This window comes from Colletes gigas, unplaced genomic scaffold, assembly GCF_013123115.1.
Source record: "Colletes gigas isolate AHSC1104 unplaced genomic scaffold, ASM1312311v1 Colletes_gigas_Sc00004, whole genome shotgun sequence".
Lineage (NCBI taxonomy): Eukaryota > Metazoa > Arthropoda > Insecta > Hymenoptera > Colletidae > Colletes > Colletes gigas.
Genome location: NW_025106633.1, coordinates 831161 through 853462, shown reverse-complemented (window position 1 = coordinate 853462; position 22302 = coordinate 831161). Strand labels below are relative to the sequence as shown.

The 22302-nt window shown below is 38.9% G+C and overlaps 4 protein-coding genes across 10 annotated transcripts; 1 reads left to right on the top strand and 3 right to left on the bottom strand.

Annotated features, from left to right (window-relative positions):
* The first annotated feature begins 699 nt into the window (after nucleotides 1-699).
* Nucleotides 700-5776, top strand: LOC122405075 (rho guanine nucleotide exchange factor 6). Of its 6 annotated transcripts, none has more exons than XM_043409565.1 (12): nucleotides 700-1276; nucleotides 1364-1490; nucleotides 1565-1742; nucleotides 1806-2021; nucleotides 2095-2293; nucleotides 2401-2637; nucleotides 2731-2809; nucleotides 2945-3069; nucleotides 4773-4908; nucleotides 5038-5139; nucleotides 5445-5529; nucleotides 5597-5776. In XM_043409565.1, exons 1-12 carry the CDS (start codon nucleotides 1208-1210, stop codon nucleotides 5757-5759), a joined length of 1716 nt encoding a protein of 571 aa, XP_043265500.1. In that variant the 5' UTR covers nucleotides 700-1207; the 3' UTR covers nucleotides 5760-5776. The 6 variants fall into 6 exon arrangements, 2 of the variants coding, with proteins under 2 accessions (XP_043265500.1, XP_043265499.1); XM_043409564.1 differs by having other exon boundaries at nucleotides 4773-4956; XR_006259743.1 differs by lacking the exons at nucleotides 5445-5529; nucleotides 5597-5776 and having other exon boundaries at nucleotides 1580-1742; nucleotides 2945-4372; nucleotides 4773-4956.
* A 351-nt stretch (nucleotides 5777-6127) lies between these two features.
* Nucleotides 6128-7311, bottom strand: LOC122405079 (mediator of RNA polymerase II transcription subunit 11-like). The gene is made up of 3 exons (XM_043409569.1): nucleotides 6997-7311; nucleotides 6601-6741; nucleotides 6128-6267 (listed from the first exon to the last, which is right to left on the bottom strand). Exons 1-3 carry the CDS (start codon nucleotides 7070-7072, stop codon nucleotides 6146-6148), a joined length of 339 nt encoding a protein of 112 aa, XP_043265504.1. The 5' UTR covers nucleotides 7073-7311; the 3' UTR covers nucleotides 6128-6145.
* Nucleotides 7312-7434: 123 nt separating this feature from the next.
* On the bottom strand, nucleotides 7435-12254 carry LOC122405078 (cytochrome b-c1 complex subunit Rieske, mitochondrial-like). The gene is made up of 4 exons (XM_043409568.1): nucleotides 12035-12254; nucleotides 11564-11741; nucleotides 10788-11310; nucleotides 7435-7557 (listed from the first exon to the last, which is right to left on the bottom strand). Exons 1-3 carry the CDS (start codon nucleotides 12252-12254, stop codon nucleotides 11019-11021), a joined length of 690 nt encoding a protein of 229 aa, XP_043265503.1. The 3' UTR covers nucleotides 7435-7557; nucleotides 10788-11018.
* Nucleotides 12092-17111, bottom strand: LOC122405076 (vanin-like protein 1). Of its 2 annotated transcripts, none has more exons than XM_043409566.1 (8): nucleotides 16991-17111; nucleotides 14875-14973; nucleotides 14504-14644; nucleotides 14186-14332; nucleotides 13899-14047; nucleotides 13598-13812; nucleotides 13234-13338; nucleotides 12092-13150 (listed from the first exon to the last, which is right to left on the bottom strand). In XM_043409566.1, exons 2-8 carry the CDS (start codon nucleotides 14929-14931, stop codon nucleotides 12372-12374), a joined length of 1593 nt encoding a protein of 530 aa, XP_043265501.1. In that variant the 5' UTR covers nucleotides 14932-14973; nucleotides 16991-17111; the 3' UTR covers nucleotides 12092-12371. The 2 variants fall into 2 exon arrangements, with proteins under 2 accessions (XP_043265501.1, XP_043265502.1); XM_043409567.1 differs by lacking the exon at nucleotides 16991-17111 and adding an exon at nucleotides 16164-16188.
* Nucleotides 17112-22302: the final 5191 nt, after the last annotated feature.

Genomic DNA, 22302 nt, shown 5'->3' with positions numbered 1-22302 from the left:
GTAAGCCCCCAATCCGTGCGACAGAAAAAAGCATTGCGTGCAACGATGCAACTCCTATTCTGTATCTTGTCTGTGTTTAAAAGCCTCCTAATCGTAGGATGAAAAGTTCCATCGAATATTTAATATGTATATCCTATATTTCGCCTATATTTTTAAGCTAGACAAGAATCATTGTAAAATTTCCTACGAATCAATTCATAATCATGGTTTCGTTTATTATAGAAATTACACTTAAAATAAATATATAACGTATGTTAAAAAGAGGGATTAACAGGGTTTGACGACTTTTCTATTTATAGGACGTATCCATGTCATCAGATATTCTGATACAAATAGGTAAAAGTAAACGTATCGATGAACATTATTGAAATGCTTGATTATGAAAAGGTTCGAACAGTTATTTATAACTGCACGAATCTTAACATACGAGTCAAAATCTAAACGTTGAGTTGATATTTTCGATCAAGTTACAAAGTAAATTATAATCCTGAAAAGATGGTCGACTTAATCGCAACCTTTACTGTTTTCTATATAAAAGGCGTGGTTATTCCAGGAATTCTAAATAAATCATATCCATGCCAAGATCATGGATATGTGAGCTCTGTAAATAGGTAGGAGCTTATATACCTGTGAAATAGTCGCATACAGTATGTATGTGACATCATACATACTTAGGTACCTACTCGCTTTGCACATACACGTATAGGGTATTAATAGTTGCTTGCCGAGATGTCACAGACATCTGTATATAAGAGTAACCTCTACGTTCCTCGTACAACAGATGTATCCAGTACATCCTCGGTTAAATTCGGATTTTCCGATTCGATCTGCTAAATACTCGTTATACGCGGTCAAGTACGATCAACTACAATCGGCAACGAATATTGTGTGGCACGACGAAGCAAGGTTAAACGTACGATTCGTACCTACACTGTTATTAAACGTTCGAGGATAAATATCGTGAAACATATTTTCGTAAATGTCGATTACCACGAACTGAATGTTGTACGGAGTGTCTTCGGTTTGTTCAACGTCGTGTCGTTTCGTTCTTTAAAGTGCAGTTTACTTGACGAAAAAACAAAGCAAAAACAAAACGGGACAGCTGTTCTGTAGAGTGTTGCTGACGTATAAGGCTTTCTATAGAGCTGTGTGGTTCTAACGGACTTTTCGAAATTGCTATCGAGTTTGTCCATTTAAGTCGACGATCATGTCAAAGTCTGATGCACCAAAGTTCGTAACTGCACTCTTTTCCTTTAAAGGAACTAATAATGACGAAGTATGCTCATTTCTTATCAGCTGTCGTACATCTTCCAGAAGCACGGTTGGCTTTGAATTTCAATTGTTTTTGCATTCTTATTTTTAGTTATGTTTTAAAAAAGGAGATGTGATAACGATTACTCAGATGGACGAGGAAGGTTGGTGGGAGGGTACATTGAACGATAAAACAGGATGGTTTCCATCGAATTATGTAAAAGAATGCAGGGCTCCAGGTATTGACTTTAGAATACTATTTTAACAATCGTAACGATTCGATTAGATTATTCTCGTGTTTGTACATACTTAGACGGTGGACTTTCAGTGGTCAAAACATCCCCAGAGAAAACTCTGCAAGAGTCATCTGCGCAATATAAGCTCAATCGTGATATCGTATTAAAAGACATAGTTGATTCTGAAAGAGTGAATGTAGCAGAGTTACAAGGCTTGATAAACAGTTTCTTGCATCCGTTAGAATCAGCCAATGTGTAAGTAAATATGCTTAGTATCGTGACACATCGAGTGAAATTCTTCATAAATATTACATTTAGATTAAACAAAGAAGAGTACAAGCAACTTTTAGGTAATGTGCACGAAGTTTTGGAAGTGCATCAACGATTGCTTATCAGCTTGGAAGCAGCTATGACTCAAGGTTGCTCTTCAAGAGTCGGTAATCTTTTCTTAACGCTAGCACCAAGATTGAAGTCTATTCATACGACGTATTGTGGAAATCATCCACGGGCTGTATGCATATTAGACCGTTTCAGGTACATATAAGAAAATTTTAGGATCTTGTCTATAAATTCAGAGAATTCGTACGGAAACAGCGCTTTGTTATAGAGACGAACTGAATGAATTTATGGAAGATAGCGGGGCAATATCGCCTGGTATATTAGTGCTAACGACGGGCCTTAGTAAACCCTTTCGAAGATTAGACAAATACTCTGCTATGCTTCAAGAGTTAGAAAGGTATATGGAAAAGAACCACCCTGATAGAGGAGATACCCAGCGCAGTATAGTCGTGTACAGAGAAATAGCGGTACGCAGCTTTGATTATTTCCACATGCTATAGTAACTCGTATTAATGTTCAAACATCATAGTAATTCGAGTTACTGTATTTACTGTCCCCGTGTTTCGTCCTACAGGATCGATGCGCGTCCATACGAAAGCAACGCGAATTGGCGCTTCAAGTATTAACTAGTGGTATTAAAGGATGGGAGGGAGAGGAACTAAGTTCGCTCGGGGAAATCCTTTACGTCGGATCTGTTATTCTTGCAAGCGGAACGACCGGATTAGACCGTCGGGATAGATACTTTGTTCTTTTTTCTTCAACTTTATTGGTGCTCAGTGCCAGCCCAAGGATGAGTTCTTTCGTCTACGAAGTATATTCAAAACCACATACGTTCTATTTTGCCGCCAATTTCAATACAAAGACGTGGTCAAGCAATTTTATATCGCGCACTCTCCTTTTGCAGGGAAAGCTCCCGTTGACTGGGATTAATATTATTCCAATGGAAGATACCGACGAAATTAGAAACGCTTTTGAAATTACAGGTAAGGATTTTAATACGAGTTTGCTATAGTACGGAAGATAAATCATTATCTTTATGGAGGAAACCATCGAGCTTTTCCTTTCATAAAAGTCTCTCGGTTTCTCGTTCTCCTTCCCCTTCTCGCTTCTTCCCTTAGGGCCGATGATCGAGAGCATACTTGTGCTCTGCGCCACTAAAGAGGATCAGCAGCGTTGGATCGAACTTTTGATCCAAGAACAAACAACGAGCAGCAGTCTAGTGAAATCGTCGACCACGTCACGCGTGAGTTGTAATCTACCTCCGTACGCTCGCCTCTCGAGGTATTTTGCCAAGCTGGTCAGGAGAAAGATTATACGTCCCGAACTACTGAAGAAATTACTCTATTTGCAATATATTTTGAAGCCGGATTTAAGTAACGTAAAAATGCGAAAGCCTAACGTAACAACTTATACCCTTTACCCGACGCAAGATAGTAACCGATGTCGGTCCAACGATTCCGAAACGTCGAGTTTCGAAACGAGTAAAATCGTGGGACAGCAACTGCACGATAGGACGTCGAGGTTGCACAAATCAACGTTGACCCTCGATGTGAAATACGCATTGGGCGATCTCGATCTTAGCACAGTGGGGATAAGGAACGACTCGTCTTTCACGGAGTTCGTATCCGAGCGCAACAGCATGCGCGAGGCCACCAAAAGTTTACCCGTTACCGTTTTCACTTCCACCGTTACTCTGCCCGGCGTCGTTACCGATAACGGAAACGAGACTGCTGCCAACGGTCAACCCGTTTCTGGATCGCGTTTAGTCGATCTTCCCGTTTCGTTTCCAATCGCTCGACAATTGCATCGAGATCGGCATGGCAATGCAAAGAAGCAATACGCGGGCGCTGCGACCGGATGTACTCGAGAACAACCGATCACCGTTGCTTCCAACGTTCAACGTCCGACGATTCGCGCGTGCAACACCGACGCGTCACCTGGACAGGAGATCGATTTCAATTCTCGCGCGGATGCTAGCATACGTTCGTTAGATTCAGGAATGGCCGAAAGCTATCGGCTGAACTCCTCGGAAATCAATTCCTCGTGTAAATCGTATACGTGCAACAAGTACGATATCCGAATACCCGAGAGAACTTCTTGCGTCGAGAGTGAAAACGATGAAAATAACTTCGAGCATCAATGTATTTGCACCTCGCCCTTTGATTCTACTCCCAGGGACAGCGCGCATCTGTCCGATTTATCGAAAAGCGCCGAAGACATTTTGAGTCCTTCGGCTCGCGATGCGACCGACCCGGGAGCCCGTAATTTTAGTCATCGTTTGCACGATGCCAGCGAAACGCAAATAGAGGGGAACGCGGTATACGTGACGACGAACGAGTCGGAAAACTCGACGCAGAGAAGGTTCACGCAACCGATACCGTACGCCCACCAAACCATCGTACGAAAAGTTGGAAGAATGGCGATCCAACCGGATCGTCCTGTCGTCAAAGACGAACACGACGGAACGAGTCAGATCTATACGTCGGGGCTGTATGCACATTGGTGGTTGAAGAAATCTATACCGTTTTCTGGATGCACAGATCAAGGCAAGCTTCCATGGCATGGCTGTTTTCTCTATATATTTTTTTTTTTATTCAGTTAACGTCTTCACCCGTTTTACTTACTAATTGTATGTATGTAGTACCTTACCGTTTATAACGAGCGTATGCTTTCATTTCACAGCCATGTTGTGTGAAGTAAGCTTTCGCTTTGCTAATACCGATACGCATCGCGAGAAATCGAATTGAAAGAAAGGACCCGTCTCGAACTAGTAGACGGTTAGTTTCTTTGTAATCTCTACCTTTGACACACGTAGAATACTGACCACGTGAACGGGGCATGTTTTTCGAGACTGTAATTTCCATTTTAGCGAATTCATAGCGAGCCCTCTGTTGCTGTCGCACGATGGCTTTACACCTTTAATTCTCGTGTTTCCTGATCCACCAGATCTCCAGTCACCAGAACGGGAAACAGCAACAGCAACGATCAGTTGCGGAACCTTGTCCACCTCTAGGGATTAGAGCATCTTGGTGCATTGCTTCGTTACGTCCAGCCCCTCCTCTGTACACTTTTAGGGCATTTGGTAAAACTGATACCAGTTTGGATTTATCACGCGCACCACGACCGTGTAGTACGAATTCAAGATTTCAAGTTGAACTTCTTCAACTGTGAGGACACTGTTGTAAAAGATAATATACTTTCTCGTTTCTAGATGAACGACAATTCGAGGAAGATGCGATTATATTGAAGGTGATCGAGGCGTATTGCCTTTCCGTCAATGCTAGGTTCACTGTGCACTCTGGCGAATCGACTTGTAGGTCATTGATCCCGTTGATTCTTTTTTTAACACTTTAATGGTCGCACGTATCACGCGAAGACTGTTGCACGTCACCATTGATATTGTAGACCAAAGTGAGATACACGAAGATGCTAGAAATATTGTTATAAGGAATTATATATGTAACCTCAACAAACACAGTAGATCACGCAGACGTGACAGTGGCCAACGTCTGCTAGCTCGCGAAGTCACGTATACGTGACAGCGGCCGTCAAAGTGTTAAGACGTAACGATTTTGAACGAATAGTAACGTCGTATCATATGTTCTATTTCCGTTTTAGCAATGTTGGAATATGGTTCGCACAAAGCACGCGATAGGACATCTTTAACGCATAACAGGGGGAACTGGGAGTTTTGTAGCAACAGGTAAACGTTTCCGTTGAATTTCTATTATAAATGTCTTGGGCCTGTCGGTAGTGTATGTTTCTTGTAGGATACTATCGGAAACGGTTAAAACGTTGAAAAGTCAAATGACAGACTTGCAATCACAAATGTCTCTGCTGACGAAACAGCTGGACGAAGAGAGAAGATCGAGACTTTCACTAGCTGCTACAGTAAAACGCAGTATGGGTGTCGTAGATGGATCGGTGCCCTGAATTTTTACCTCGCACAAATCGACTCCTTACCATAATCAGTCAACAAACGTTAAGTTACATCCGTAATTTTTTAATACGGTGCGATCTGCGTTTCGCGATGGGAATGTTCCTTAAACCATAAATTTTCTACCGCGTTATTTTCTAACAAAGACGTAGCAAGGACGAATAAATAAACGTACAAAATTATGTATACCTTTCTTTCATCTTTCCTGTTAGATTGTTCGCACATCGACGCTTACTGGAACAAGATCGATCGTTCGCGATTATCGAATCAAAACGTAGAAGGTATACGATCGACGATCATTGTAAAATCTCAATATCCATCGACTAGATTTGAGCGTTACAATTAAGATTATAATTCGTCGAAAACGATTTACAATATGCTCTCATCTCGGTTTGTTTTTAATACGTTCGAGCTCGTTCACTCTGCTTCGCGCGTGTTCCAACCTATGCCACGCCATTTGCAAAACTTTTTGACTCGCGTATCCGGAACCTTCGTGCGGTTGTCCTGAAACAGAAATTAACAACATACCTGACATATATTAACCCTATGATTTCGACGTGCTTTAACAAAAACCCGTCAACATTGCATGACGCGATATTAAAAAAATAGTTCGTAAAACGTGTTATATTCATTGAAATTGAAGTAGATCTTCAGTTATTGGACTGGTTGTTATGCCAGTTTAGTGAAATAGTAAGTGTATTGTACCAAATAAAATTTGTTGGTCATATACAAGATGAGAAACTTAAAATAGGTTATTCAGATAATGTTTTTCCTCCAAGGATGATGTTATATCATTTCTATCAAAATTTAAAATAATTATCTATAGACAATGCTTACCTGTTGAAACTTGTGTCAAATAGTTGATTTGTTCGCTCAACTTGGACTCCACATGACCTAGTGTTTTTAGAAATTGTTGAGTTTGTGCTTCGGCTTGCTTCAAGCTAGATTTTTCTTTGCTGAGCTCCACAAATGCTTGTCCTATACAGTGATAAAAACTAGCGTGTAACGTAATACAGAAATCGTTGTCACATCTGCCTTTTAAACGTTAACATTATTCTAGATGTAGAAATTAAAGAAAATAAGTACATAAACTTATTGGCTTTTGTGGGCAATTCTATCAGATATTATACTTTTTTATTTAATATTTCCATATATTTATCAAGTAAATTATAAAATTAATTCAGCAGTGAAAAGGTTAGGCAATGACCGTCGAATTAGAGTAGCGTTAATCACCTGCACTTTGTAGGCACACAATAATATCTTTCTCGATCGTTTCCAAGATCTGTATCCTTTCCATCGGTGGTGTCATCGCGTAGGAAGATCAATTGTATTTGTACGATTCGTATGTAAACGGAAAAAACTAATCATAAGAAGAGTAGAAAACAGAAAAAAATTGAACAACGGCACAATGGCAAAACCGCGATTTTAAGGTTAATCGAATATAACCGGAAACAGCCGAATCGCGGCGCTAGTATGTACTTCTTATTTTATTTACTGATTTGCAACGACACTAGTTTGTAAAACTCGTTCAAAGATAAAACCACAGACAAGGTACATGAATAGACCTTTCACCTAATGTAATTTTTCGGCCCGAGTTTCTGGGGTCCCGGGACCCCCATTACCATTTTTGTGTCACTTGCAACGTTACCAACAGATTCAAAAATGAATTTTAATCCCTTTCATAGTCAACTCACATGGATTTACGCAAAACTACAGCTGTTTGCCTATCAATACTAATTCAGTGAATACTTTCTCAACTGACCGCCATCCATGAGAAGAGGACGTTAAAATCACCTTCGAATTTTTCGCTCAGTATGGCAATTGTTCGAACTGACGTACAAAAAGACAAAAATTAACGAGATACACTCTTCCAAAGTGGAACAAAATGTTAAAAAGATCATGCATCAAATTGTAAGGGAATCCTCGTAAGAAGGCTTTAATCTTCGTAATGGTTTTAATGGGTCGATGATCAACAATGACTAGCTTATGGTCACTGGTGGTCAACAGTGAGGTGGACATCAAGGTCAGCGGTCCAGTGAAAATCCAGAAATGATCAAGAGGTGGGACCAATCGAAATAGTTTCTTTGTAGACGAGGCAGTCTTACCTGTTAACTTCAACTTTGGCTCTGACTGGTCTCCCCACCCTTTCATCACCTTAGACATATAAGCAGGGTCACTGCGAATAATTCTTCAGTCGCGTCGCGAATTCGGGAGTGTCGAGTAGCCAGAGGAGAACCGGGGACCGCTGCTGACCCCTGCTGGCCGTTGCTGACCACAGCTGACCATGGCTGACCAATACTGACCACTACTGACCAGTGCTGATTCGCGTTCCTGCCACTACTGACCACTACTGACCAGTGCCGGACGGTGATGACCAACGGTAAGAACTATTTAAAAATTCTCTCCCCTCTTCTATTCTATCGTTTGATACCAATTTCGCTTCAATGAACTGATTTTGTCTTGCTTGCCTAACTGACGTTGCTATAATATGAATATTTTCTTACTTTACAGTTGGCCCAGTGGTAACTACCCTATGTACTGACAACAAGTAGTAAGTCCACTCCACTTATTTATATTTTATTATTTTTATTTGTTTGTTTGATGTGAATTCAACTTCATTTGTCTATCTGATTTCATTTGGTTACTATGAATCTTCCTTTTCCGTGTTTCCACTTTTACATTGTTCTTCGAATTTATATGATTGCTTCGATATGTATAATATTGCAGGATATATTAATGTAACATTGTTTTCAATCGTATACTATATTTGTATACAATATCATGAATTTTTATTTTTAAGCTAGATGATAGGTCATTTTTAAGTGTTTAAAAACCTCCTTTTTAACCCCTTAGCTTAATGATGTTTCAGAGACATGATGAGTCTATCGGGCCAAACACGAACAAGACGCCTCAGAGAAGTGATAAGTCTACCGGGCCGAACCTTGATGACGCTTTTGGCACGCACAGTTGGAAATTAAATCGTAAGGCAAATGGGTAAAACAACTGGTTGTATACGTACTTTCTTTGGCAAGTGTAGTTAGTATCTTTTGCTTAAAATTATAATCTTCTTGCACACCGCGATTTTTAAGATGACAAATGTCATAGTAGATTCATTTTTAATTTGACACTAATTTTAAAATGAATATATAATGAGTACATATACATATATGAGTAGTTCACTTTCTTTCGTCCGCTCGTTCTCTGGTTCTCGCTTTCCGAGATTATGTCTTGACTGAAAGGTCCGGAGAGTTTCGCTCGATCACCTCTGTTTGATAGAATGAAACATGTGACACCTGTGTATTAGGTGTGATAGCTCTTACCGCTTCAACCCCGGTGCAGCTTGGTTCAGCTTAAGTGGGGCCTCACCGAGCGCATATATTCTCCTCTTTATACGGAAAAGAGAATGACCTCCGGTGAGAGTTCTTGACCCATATCCGTTCTCGAGTACTAAGCGGGTCCTGTTGTGATCTTGTGTCCTCCAGGACCCGGCGGTTGTACGTAGAGAGGTCCGATAGACGTGGGTCAGGGGCGCGACTTGCTTTTCTGATAATCAAGGCCGGGGGGGATCAATCTGATACCCACACTCACTGCACGCTTATGAGCACGTGTCGCGTCGCGTTTTATTTAAGCGTGCGATATTTTTACACGCCGCAATTTTTAATATGACAAATATCGTAATATCAATCGAAAGTAGAGTCATGGTTTTAATATCTTTTATAATACTTATAATTATATTAATTTTAGAATGAGTGTCAAATTAGTAGCTTCCGATTGTCCTTTACATTCTTCAATAATTAAATTCACTTTCATAATTCAGTTGACGACTTTGGGTATCTTCGATATCGAAGATACCCAAAGTCTTTCTTTACTTATTAAAATATATCATTAGATTGACGTGCAAGAAGATATTTCGCGACTAATACATTTTAGAGTCAAAGTAACCTCGTATATTATGTACTATTTTTACTTTCTCACTGCACTTGCCTGTAGTTGTAGTATTTGTAGTTTTACAGATTCTCTTACTAATCTATTAAACAAGTTTCTGTTACAGAGCATATTCCTATGGAAGTTACAGGTTTATAGAAGTAAGAATTAAGAATTGTTACAATTTTGTTTGATATTGCTTTGTTTGTGTTACAGGAAATCATCGTGGGACAAATAGAAGATAGAAGAAAGAAGAATGTATTTCATGTATTTTGTTTCAGATTGCTTAGTTTATGTTTTAATAATTTAGATTTATAATCAAAGGATAAACAAGGAAGAATACATTTTCTAGGTATTTTCTTAGATAATTAGATAGGTAGGATGTAAACGAATTTAGATTTATAGTTAGGCAGGAGTTTGGTTCTCTATATTAATCGTTATATCAGGCAGGCAATATTTTGGTCTATTTTTCTGTTTTGTTGATGAGAATTTAGAGGCAAATTCTTTCTTAAAAAACTCTCTCGTTGGTTGTTTCCTTCGTTGGTTGCACTTTCGTTTATTGCTTTTTCGATAAACGATCGCTGGTCATAAAAGATCTTTACTAATGGAGGGTGGTTGGGAATCGGTTAGGGCGGGTCTCCATTCGCAGCAACCTCCACGTGGTGAGACCTGGGTAATATTATTTAGCGTTTAATTAATAATCGTATCACTTTTAGCTGGGTAATGCAATTATTAATTAAAAACTAAATAATATTAGCAAATTGGCTGCGATCTGCTTTGCATAGGTCATCATAAATATAGAGTTAGTTTTGATTCTCATTGATTCATCAAAGATTCTAGAGTATTGTCACAGATGTGGTATAAAAGTAGATCCTTCATCCAATGTATTTTTGCGGCCTATTTTTATGGGGTCTCTTAATTCCATTACCATTTTCGTGTCATTCGCAACGTTACCAACAGATTCAGAAATGAATTTTAATTTCTTCCATAGTCAACTCACATGTATTTACGTAACACTACAGCTGTTTGCCTATCAATATTAATTCAGTGAATAGTTTCTCAACTGACCACCATTCATGTGAAGAGGACGCTAAAATCACCTCCGAATTTTCAGGTCGGTATGGCAGTCAGATTCGGCCGCGAAAGTCCATAACGTGAAAGGTCTACTCGTACACCTCGTCTGCGATGAAACGTTGTTTCTTTCGTATTTGACAAAAATCATTGCCGACAATAATAACAATAACAATGAAGATATAAAGAAAATAATATCTCGAATCGACTATTCTGTTTTGTCCAGCAAACGTATGTGCATTATTTTTATTTTTGACAAATCAACCAATCAGAACCGTAGTATCATCAAGAAATTCGTATTTGGGTATTTCCAAATTTGTAGGCGCTGGTCCCTGACGTATGCGTCCAGCCCCGTCGAAGTGTGATCCATGGCATGGACAATAAAATCCACCGGGTATATTACCAGCATTAGGAATCGGAATACAACCAAGATGAGTACAAATCCCAATAACGATCAACCATTCTTGTCTTTTTGCTCTTTCGTCGTCACTTTCGGGATCTCTTAATTGCGTGACATTCACGAGCTTTTCTTGTTCTATGATGGATTGAGGACTAAAACGTATTCCAAGGGTAGTTTATCTTAATAAATAATCTCGTTGGGAATAGGTTCGAATGGAAAACGTCAAGTTACCGACCAAGGGATGGGCAAAACTTGTATATAGCTACAAGTTTCGAATAACGAGTGTTTATTCATTATTTATTTAACAACAATACAAATTTTATTCGATTAAATAAACGTCACGAATAAATCGCTATAAATTTTGTCCATCTTTGTTGAGCCGATAAAAATTTATTTCATTCATACCGATGGTAGACGAAAATTGGTTTTCCTCGCCATTTGAAAATCGAAACTTTTCCTAACGTTATATTCTGCAAACTAATTTCGATTTGCGCTTCTGCTAGTATGTCTCGTGATGCAGCCATGAACACCACACAATGTAACATGTGAGATTTCATTGTGTATAGGGCTGCGACACTAGCAACTGACAAGTAAATAATACTTTTGTAAATAAACAAAATTTTTTATTTGAAAAATTTTGATGATACTGCAAGTTTATAGAACGGTCCAACATTTTTTAAATGTCAATACTGTTATTTTTGATAGATCAATATTTCGATCATTTTTAAATAACGTTGCACGAAGTAAAAGACTGAGATATTATTATACAGGTCTACGGTTACTTCCATTGAAAAAACATTTTGTTGTTTCTTTTTCACTTTACGCTCACTGTATCTTTCGTTCTGAAGAACAATTTACAAACCGTGATACACGTACCGAAAGACGCCGCGTAAGTCGCCATTTTCCGTTCATCGTTGCTTCGTCTTGCCGATACATTCGGTTCTTGGATATTTTTCCGGCGATATTCTTCAAAATCCGGTTCCGGTAAGTCGGTATGCGCGTACCGATTCTTTAAGCAAACGAGATTTGCGTTCAACCAGTTCCCAAATATTCGAATTGACATTTTGACGAGCGACATTTTTCGTCGATCTTCCATTCTTTGGCCGTATGACGCAAAAAAAAAAGAACGCGAACAAATGTCTAAATAATATTTTTATGTTTCGCGCAAACGAATCGCGCGACAAATTAGTGTCGGTTTGAATGAAGTCGGAGCTTAGAGAGCAAATAAAGAAAAGATAAGAAACATTGAGAAAAACGAAACATTGATTATGGAAGGGTTGGACAAACTTCCGGCACCGGTAACAGTAGGTGCAGTTTCCATGGTTTTAGAAAGCCACGAATCTCTGTCAAAGTTTCTGATGTATAATCCAAATGTGACGAGATCTTTGGCCGATTGGCTTAGCTCTAGCGTCAGGTTTGTTCCAGTTGTACCCAGACGGTTAGTGTACTTCCATTCTTCGAACGGAAGCATGGAGGCGTTCAATGTACTTGGCATCGCCAGGACCTGTTCGTAGTCGTCGACGGTCGTCGTGATTTTCAATTCGTTAAACACAGTGTCCGATCGACTAACGGAAACGCAGGAAATGCCCGCTTCGTCGGAGCATTGTATCACCGCGCACACGCGAATGCCCGCTTCTACTTCCCGACCGTAGCGACGAATTCCATTGTAAACCACGGCATGATAGTTTATCGATGACTTGACAATGTTCGCGCGAATGTCGAAGTGGCAACAGAAACCATCGTGACAAAGGGATGTTTGTGTCATCAACGGTTCCACAGGAATATGTTTGAATAACGTGACATTGTCGTGCAAAAGATATACTCCGTCCACAACATCCCCTGTCATCTCAAGCGTGTATCTCGTTAAATCGGAGGAACGTTCCTGTATTATCTCCGATCGGGGTTTCTTCAATTCCTTCTTTGGAATACGGGAGACTAAGAGTCGATGTTTAGGATGACTAGAGAACGTCGCGTTGGCTATTCCATCACGACCTGAAGAGTTGAACGGTTATAAAGAATGTAAAAAAACAGCGATCAGAAAATATTAGCTCGATAAATATATGGCGTACGCGTACCTAAATAAATACCGCTTCCTGTGCTCCCGGAAGCTGGATTACTATACCCAGCCGCTAACAGGTTGACGTCCTCGGCATAGGACCAACCGAATTGAGCTTGAACGGCTGAAATGAAATCAGGAACCATTGGTTATCATACAAATTCTCTAGGGATCGACAGAGCGCGTTTAAAAGGATAGGGAGAGCGGACTCGTTCGGTAAAAGCATCTTCGCAGGGATATTGAAAGTCAGTCGAGGATCGTATATGTAGATGCAGACGGAAGGTCGGTCGGGTGCTTACGAGAGGTACGGTCCCTCTGGCGGCGAGTACGGGAAACGATGGAGCCCACAAAATTGTGGTACGCAAGCAGACTTCGCAACTTACCCGTCAAAAATGGCGCTTCGGAGAACCAAGCGGTCGGGTAGAGGAAATCCGTAACTCCTGCCGTCCTTGTCATATTCAAACCCGGAATCCAGAATAATATATCGAAGCATATGAATGTGCCGAATCTCACTCCGAAGTCAGTGTCGAAGGTAACGATTTCCGGTATCTTGGTGGGGCGAAATCGTGGCTCCATGTAGAGATTCACTTTGCGGTACCTGTTCGTAGCGTAATAATGGGTAAGCTACATTATCGCTACGGGATATGTCAACGATCGGTCGCCGTAACATAGAAACGCGATTACCTGGCAATTATTTTCCCCGTACGGTCGAACGCCACGTTGGTGTTGTGGTAAATCGTTTCATCGGTAGAGTTGCAACGTTCCTTCTCGGCGATATTTATTAACACGTAAATGCTGTTGTGTTTCGCGGCGCACGATATGTTCTTTAACGTCTATGACAATACAGAATGTCTCGAATTAAGTATACCGATTTCTTAATGTAACGTAGTAGTGCCGCGATCTTATCCATGATGGACTCTGATATTCGATTGTCAACGATTTAGTGCAATAAGAAACAAAGTATCGCTTACTTCGCTAACACCCATCAAATTTCCCGTGCACGGGACGTATTCGTCCTCAACTGCAGGTACTATCGTTGACCAAGCATCCATTTGGGATACAGTCGGCATCCGTGTCGACGTCAACCCATCTTCCGGGAATACGACAATATCAGCATTCTGTATAATTTATGTAAAAGTACAGTTTATGCGACCAAAAGATGAACTTTAGTAATACAATAGATTTAATAGGTATTATAGAAATTACAACAGTGAAAGTATATAAAAGTGTCAAAGGCAAACTCTTAAAGAATGTTAACGACATCATTGTATGTAATGAAAGTGTCTCACCTGTTGCTTGGCTTTTTCTATGTATTCTACATAAGATTTGGTATTGTTTCCCAGAGTTGCCAAAGCATCACCTCTAAAGTAATTCGGTGAGAATTCTACCACCGCTCCTACATAGTAATCCGATTGCTGTTGCCCTGTCACCTATTTTACACAGCAAATAACGAAATCTTTCAACAAGAAATTACATCCTTATTATATAGATATATTAAAGTTTATTTAATAACAAAAACTATAGTACTTTTCTAATTTATTCAGACAAATGCCTTGTTTCGATGATACGATAAAGGCTTTTAAAGTAACGATGAAGTCAAATACTTAAAATCGAGGAAAGCTGCTAAACTGCAGATTAATCTAAGCTTACTTAACTTTACCTTATACGAAAGACATAGAATTAGCAGGAGTCCCAAATAACTTCCAGTCCCATACATGTTAGACGTTGCTAATGACAGGTGATTTGTGAACTGTGGTTGCTACAGGGCATTCAGAAAGAAAACAAAGAGAAAAATCTATGAGCAACATGTATTTTTACACTTTATGCCTATTGAATGTGTTTGTGGAACATAGCAAGTCAGCTTCTACACTTATAATTGGCATAGAGTAAATTGCAATTACTGTGAATCTAGAAATTTTACTGCGTATCTTTGCAATGTTTTATATGACTAATTCTTATTTGCATTTATACTTGGCATTCAATTCATCTGCTTAATAATAATGACTCATAAATAGAGGTCGGTCAAGTAAGAGTTAACTATATCTACATATAGAATATAAATTTCCGTAGGTGATGAAATCTTTTAAGATTCGTTCAGCAGATGGCACTCAGTACTGTTTGCCTTACCATTGACGATATCAGATTGGTGGAATTTCTCAGAATTTCTCCTCCGATTGGGAGTGGGAGTAGAAATACTCGACGGAAAAATTAAAATCCAAAGTGAATGAAATTTTGCAAAAAATATATTTTCAATGAACTGTAACTTACAGCAATAACTTTCTCTTTTAAAAATATCTACAAATTCAGTCATTCCTTTGAAGTTATGAGTCGAGTTCAGTTTCATAACTTTGGGTGAGATTATAAAACAGATGAACCTCGACCTTTCACTGTGCTATGGCAGTGTGGCCAGATTTGGCATAATTGAGTGCATCGACGTCGACACTAGAAACGACGAACTTCCTTCCTAGAGTCTAACGGAGTGGCGAGGAAATCGAGAAAGAAGGCGGCTGTAAGCCTTTCCTTCTTTCTTTTATAACAGCTGACATTCGACCTCGCGACAATCGGCATACGATTCCAAGTCTTGATTGTCCAAACATTTTTACTTTACGAACTGTTTAGATATACATAGGAAAATACCATAACGAAATGAAAATTTTGAAAATTTTTTTAGTGGAAATACACGTTTTAAGACCCCTATGTATGTATTCTATTAACATGATTAATGATTGCTGAATGAATTTCAATGAAACTCTGCATTTACGTTTTATTTTCTCGTTTTAAGGTCTGATTAGATTTCGATCGTAATCAGCCCACGGATATACATACACTATTTGTACAAATTTTATAAAACGTTTTCTATCAATCTCAAGAAGGATCGAGATCAAATAAACTTTTCCTCAATCTTCTCTAGAAAGGAAAAATAAAAAGTCTTATACATTGCATACGTACCTAAGCCACATTAAAAACGTATACCACAAATATTTCAGAATAATGTTGTTCAGAGCAGTCTCACTCGTAAGGGGTTAATTAAGAAATAAGTATTTAGTAAAACAAGTGAAAGTACAAGTAAAATTTAATAAAATGGAAAACCACTCTTAGCCAGTACCGTGGACGCTATAATCTTCGACAACAAATATTTTTTAAAGATATGATTTAAACAGAAGAATCGATTACTATAAAAATAGATAAATATTGAATTTTTCCTTTATGGTTTTCAATAAACGTATCAATTTGTTACGTAGAATCAAATGTTATGTATATTTTACTACACGTGCGTGGCTCGTGCGGTAGTATATATCGACTATCCCCACCACTCCGTTAGACTCTAAAGAAGTTCGTCGTTTTTAGTGTCGATGTTGACGTATTCAATTATGCCTTTAGCCATACTGCTGTTTAGTCGAAAGCGTGTAAAATATGTACATAATATAAACCAAGGGTGACGAAATATGCAAATATTGCTCACTGACAGAATCCCGAGCGATTCGAAATAAAAGTGACGTAAAATGGAACATCTTACAACGAACGTATAAAAACTTAACTGCCCGGTCGAAAAAACGTCGTAAATAAATTGCTGTGTATTAATTTAATTGGTCATCTATACTTCGATTGAAAACCCATTTTTGGTTCCATTGTAGTCCTTTTCGTAACATGGCCTTTATTATTTATTCTCGTTGGTAAATTACTATTATTACCGATTTTCGTAACCGCACGGGCGTGTGTAACATCGCGCAATATTTGTGTACGAAACAAGAATAAAGAGACACGAGGAACAGTACCTGATATCGCTTGGCACCGTGCAGGAATTTCTTGCAAACTGACTCGATCTTCCCGGTGGGAGTGAATTTTAACGAATCGCGATAAACATGACTCAAGACTGCCTCCCAATTGGGTTTCCCCTGTCTCTCACACCGTGCGAGCAATCAGGAAACTTATAAATATTATCAGCGTGCAACGTGTAACATTTGATACTTGGTCTTTTTCAGGAAATAGTATTTAATGAGCGGGGGGGACAAAAGTCGAACGGGGGGAGAATGTGAAAAGATCGAGGAAAGCGTGCACGTCGGGGTGGTCCTCACCTGCAGGGGTCAAAACTTTTTTTTTTTTATAGCAACCGAGGGGTCGGTCGAGCGCTTGTGAGAGCGCGACCCCTCTGGCGGCGAGCCTAGGAAGCGACACCTCAATTTAAAAAAATTTCTTTTTAAATACAGTATGCTTTGTCTGATCAACGAGAAACGTGAATTTCATTTGAAATGAAGTTTAATTTGGATTGCAAAATTTGTCCGTGTTCCGTGACCTCGTGACAGATTCAGTGTGTCTACCTAATTCAGCTTGGAGGTCGGGTAACTTCTCACCTAGTCGAGGTCAGGATGCGTGGATCTACGACTGGCGCAGATGACTCACTCTACGATACAAGCTGAACGCGAACGTTTCCCGCGGAAATGAAAACGGCTGCTTCGAAAGCATTCACATCGGTTGCAATCGAATTGCTGTTAACAGATTGAACACTGTAGCGGATACCGGTGTATGTTATCGCACTTTTCCAATAACCAGAAGCGGACGCACGCTTTCTATCCCTTGCATTTAATAATCTCAGTAAAATTATGGTAGAAAATTCAGTTTTTTGCTCCGTTTTGCCAACGCTTTGACGGCCGTTGTCACGCGTACGTGATTTCACCGTTTCGATTATCGTCCACTTAATTTTTTACGTTTCTCGAGGATCATAATTCGTACGAAATCCTCAAAAACAGTTGCAATTTCCATAAATTGAGAAACAGCTTGTAACGAAAATCTCTGAGCACGAGGAAACGTATAAAGTTACTGTAGAAGCAGTTTTCCGTTAATTACGAAGATAATGAAGATATTTTTTGCATCGAGTCAATTTACCAAGGGACTCGTGATAAAATGGAGATCCTTTAAATCGCGTGAAATCCTTATAAATTCGTTCGTGACGTTGGTGTATTGCACAGTAGAGACGATATTACCTAGCTAAAGATGATGCCATGCGTGGCTAATACGCATTAAATTGCGATTATAGTGCGAGCGTATTTGCTCGAATTTAGATTCATTTTTGATCGTGCGTTTACGCCTGAACGCTCCTTCCGCAATAACCAAAGTCTCGTACAAAGTATAAACCAGTGGCGCATTATACCATCGTGGTCTAAGGCAGGATGAAATTTGGATGCCTGATCTAAAGAAAAATCTGAATAAAGTATATCTAAATTGCCTACCAGATCGTTATAATCGAAGGATCAGAGAAACATGAGAAACAGATTTCAAGAAATTCGAAATAATCCGAGTCAAACTCATTGAATCCCACGATTGTTTTATTTTATTCAATTGTATCGGATTGTGTACAATTTTAGTAACATTGGACGACCAGAATTTTCCATTTAATCTTTGTGTAAATACAAGAGCAATCTTGCAAATAGTCGCAAAGCCCCTATATGTATTGCGCGTTTCAATCGTACAATTGATATCGTTCCTGGTTCATATGGGATTAGAAACTCTAAACGACTATGACTTTGCAACGGGTGGGAATTTTTCTGACGTCGTTGATCTCTATAATACTCGGGCAATAATACGCGAACGTTCTCGTAAAGCAGAACGACGTGTTGAAGTTAATTAACGCGACGCGGATCTTGCCGCGGCTGCTTACGAAGTTATCAGTTGTTTGACACGAATCTGTATCCTACGTCGTATTGTAACGAGGTTAGAGCCAATTTCGTTTGTGCGTTATCAGAGACAAAGTCTACATGAGCAATTGACCTATTATTATTATCGCCGTTGTTATTTATAGATGTTATTTGTACCTACACTATAGATCAAAAGTTTGGACAAAATCGTTTGCAAACAAAATTTGTCGAAGCTGTTCAGAGTTACTTGATCGTTTCATTGATACTTGGTTCAATGAATTCTTTCAAATACACGACCAACCCTCGTCCCTATTATCTTTATGTAACGATTCGTCGAATGAAAATAGAAAAGGCAAGGCGAAACGGTAAGGTTCAGCGATTACAGCTGTTTCGCAATGTTTTATCAGGTCTGATGATCGAGAGACTGCTGTAAATACAACTTTCTCGATCAGTAGCTCGACGATAGTCGAGCATATAGATCGAAGGTGGGAGTAGAAGTAAAACAATCGTGATCTACGGTGCTCGATCGAAGATAAACATTTGTCACGCAGCGATCCACTTTTCTTCATTGTAATTAGTGTTTTTCCACCACTGGACGACCTCCCCTTCCACTTCGACTACAGCTGATCAATTTCTCTGTCTCTGTGCACCAGTAGTTGAGGAAATAGGCAAAGCAAAAATGAAAATAGGAAAAAATTGAAAGCGTTTTGAAAGTGATTTTGCCTAATACAAAATTATAATAATATTTGATCAATTACATGTTTGGAAAAGAATCTTACTGATACGATAAAAATTAATATAACTGTTCCATTTTTGGAACGAGGATTAATGTTAATTTTATATCCATAAATGTTAGACAGGATCGCGTGGTCGCGATAAAAATTGTCATCATGTAAAGTAATATCGATAGATAAATTTGATTGATTTTCTTGTTAATCCTCCTATTATAAATAAACACAATTGATGGATTTATTTTGCCGTTTATCTTAATAATTTTGTATCGGTTGATAAACCACTAATTGTATTAGATGAAGTACCAACTCGTGTATCAATATCTAATCATACTACAAGTATATAATGAGATTGTACAAACGTTTAAAAATATGATCGCATTTTTTCTATATTTAACGATTAACGCTTTCAAAACTATCAGATTTATTTATCGTGTTCGAATTTTTCAAGTACGAGCAATGGTCAAACGCGACCCGTGGGTTATCAGTTTGCTATGCCCAATTTAGGATCAAAATATTGGTCCGGTTAGCAGAATCGTTCTATATGGTTCTTACGATTAAAGAAAACTGTGCATATCGATGTATCGTTGCATGGTCGGGCGTCGATCACGGAAGTTTCTCGCGTCGTATGCAAACGCTCGCAAGCATTCACTTTTCCCGTCGAAATTGAAATTTCCTCGAATCCTCGAATTTACAAGAGTTCGGCTCGATCGAACTCCTGGCCTCTTTGCACGCGCGCAAACGTTCGCGTGACCGTACGCATTGCGGTCATAAATTGCCTGCTCGACGTATCGCCAAGGGACCCAAGGTTGTTGTTTGTTCACCGGAAAGAATTTTCCAAAGACTTCCGTCGAGCTCGGCAACAAGAAAAAAAAAGGGTAAAGTTCGTAACATTTTTCGAGCGAGCATCTCTCGCAAGAAAAACATTAACGCTTCGCTAACTACGTTCTTCCGTGCACTATCGTCCGTAAGTGCAATCGCATTTTCAGATAATAAGATACTGTTTAATTTAAAATTTATAAGTTTTAGAGTCGAAATCAAATTGTTATTCGTACATAGGTGAGAAGGAATTAATTGTTATTCGTACATAGGTGAGAAGGAATTAATCGCGTGGGTATTATGGTTAAAATGTACAAGTACAATCGCATTTTTAGATACTTAGATATGCTGCTTAATTTAAAATTTCTTAATTTAAAATTTATAAGTTTTAGATTCGAAACGAAATGTTATTCGTACATGGGTGAGAAGGAATTAATTGCGTGGGTATTATGGTTAAAATGGTTAAAAATGGCCCCTTGGAATGAAGCACAGGGTGAAATCAGTGGCCATCCAGGGGTTTTAATATACTATGTAGCGCGAGGAGCAACTGCAATTTTGGAATATGGATAGTTGGTCTCACGAGAGTCGATCGATTGGTAAAGGAATGCACAATTGAGTAAATGGAATTGCGTTGTATCGGTTTCGCGAAGAATTGGTAACCGGGAGGAGCAACGACGTCGAGGACGTCGCGTTCATAAAAACACGCAAATTTATGCTTTTGAAATCCCATAAATATGCATCTGGCGCAGATCCATTAGCGAGAATCGTTAAGAAAAGTAACATTGTAGATAAAATGTTCGAGAAAAAAATTCGAGTAGGTGCCTTTTTTGGGCGAAATTGAACAATTTCAAATCGTTCTAGAAAAATTATTTTCGATTGCAGGAGTCAAATACAATCATTTTTGGTCGATAGACATATCCACGAAATCCTAACAATTTCCGAGAAAAAAATTCGAGTAGGTGGATAAAGTCGACAAAATTAAAAAATTTCAAATTGTTCTGGAAAAATTATTTTCGGTTGCGGGGGTCAATCACAATTATTTTTGGTCGATAGACATACCCACGAAATCCTAACAATTTCCGAGAAAAAAATTCGAGTAGGTGCCTAAATTGGGCAAAATTGAACAATTTCAAATCGTTCTAGAAAAATTATTTTCGATTGCAGGAGTCAAATACAATCATTTTTGGTCGATAGACATATCCACGAAATCCTAACAATTTCCGAGAAAAAAATTCGAGTAGGTGGACGAAGTCGACAAAATTAAAAAATTTCAAATCGTTCTGGAAAAATTATTTTTGGTTGCAAGGGTCAATTACAATTATTTTTGGCGAAGAGACATACCTCCGAAATCCTACGTACTTTCGAGAAAAAAATTCAATCAACAAATTAACATTTGCTTCCATGGCCATCTCAAAGTCCCGATCGAGTATTTGTGGGAGGAATTAGATCGTTAAATAATTGTAACTGAAAGATACACAAAATCAAAATTTATAGAAGCATTGAAGACAAAATAGAACGAATTAAGCTCCACAAAATGAATTAAGATGTGCGTTAAATTACAATGTCGACATACTTTTCGTCTTCAGTTACATTAAACATTCTGGTTTTTAGATAACTTTGAATCTGTATATAGGAATTAGTTTGCATTTCATGTATTTTCTTCTTTTCGTTAAACTTCACACTAAATAAGCTTTTGCATTTGTGTCATTAGCTTTATTTTCGATCGTTTATAACAGAACCTTACGTGTCAACATAAATACCGACGGGAGTGTATATAAGACGGAGGAAGTGTTTTTGTCAAGGAGCGCGATTGCTGCCTTTTCGCACCCTCTGGGTGCGCCATTGCATCTAACACGAGAATCGTGCCCTTGCATTTCTAATTACCGATAAACGACAGGCAGTAAG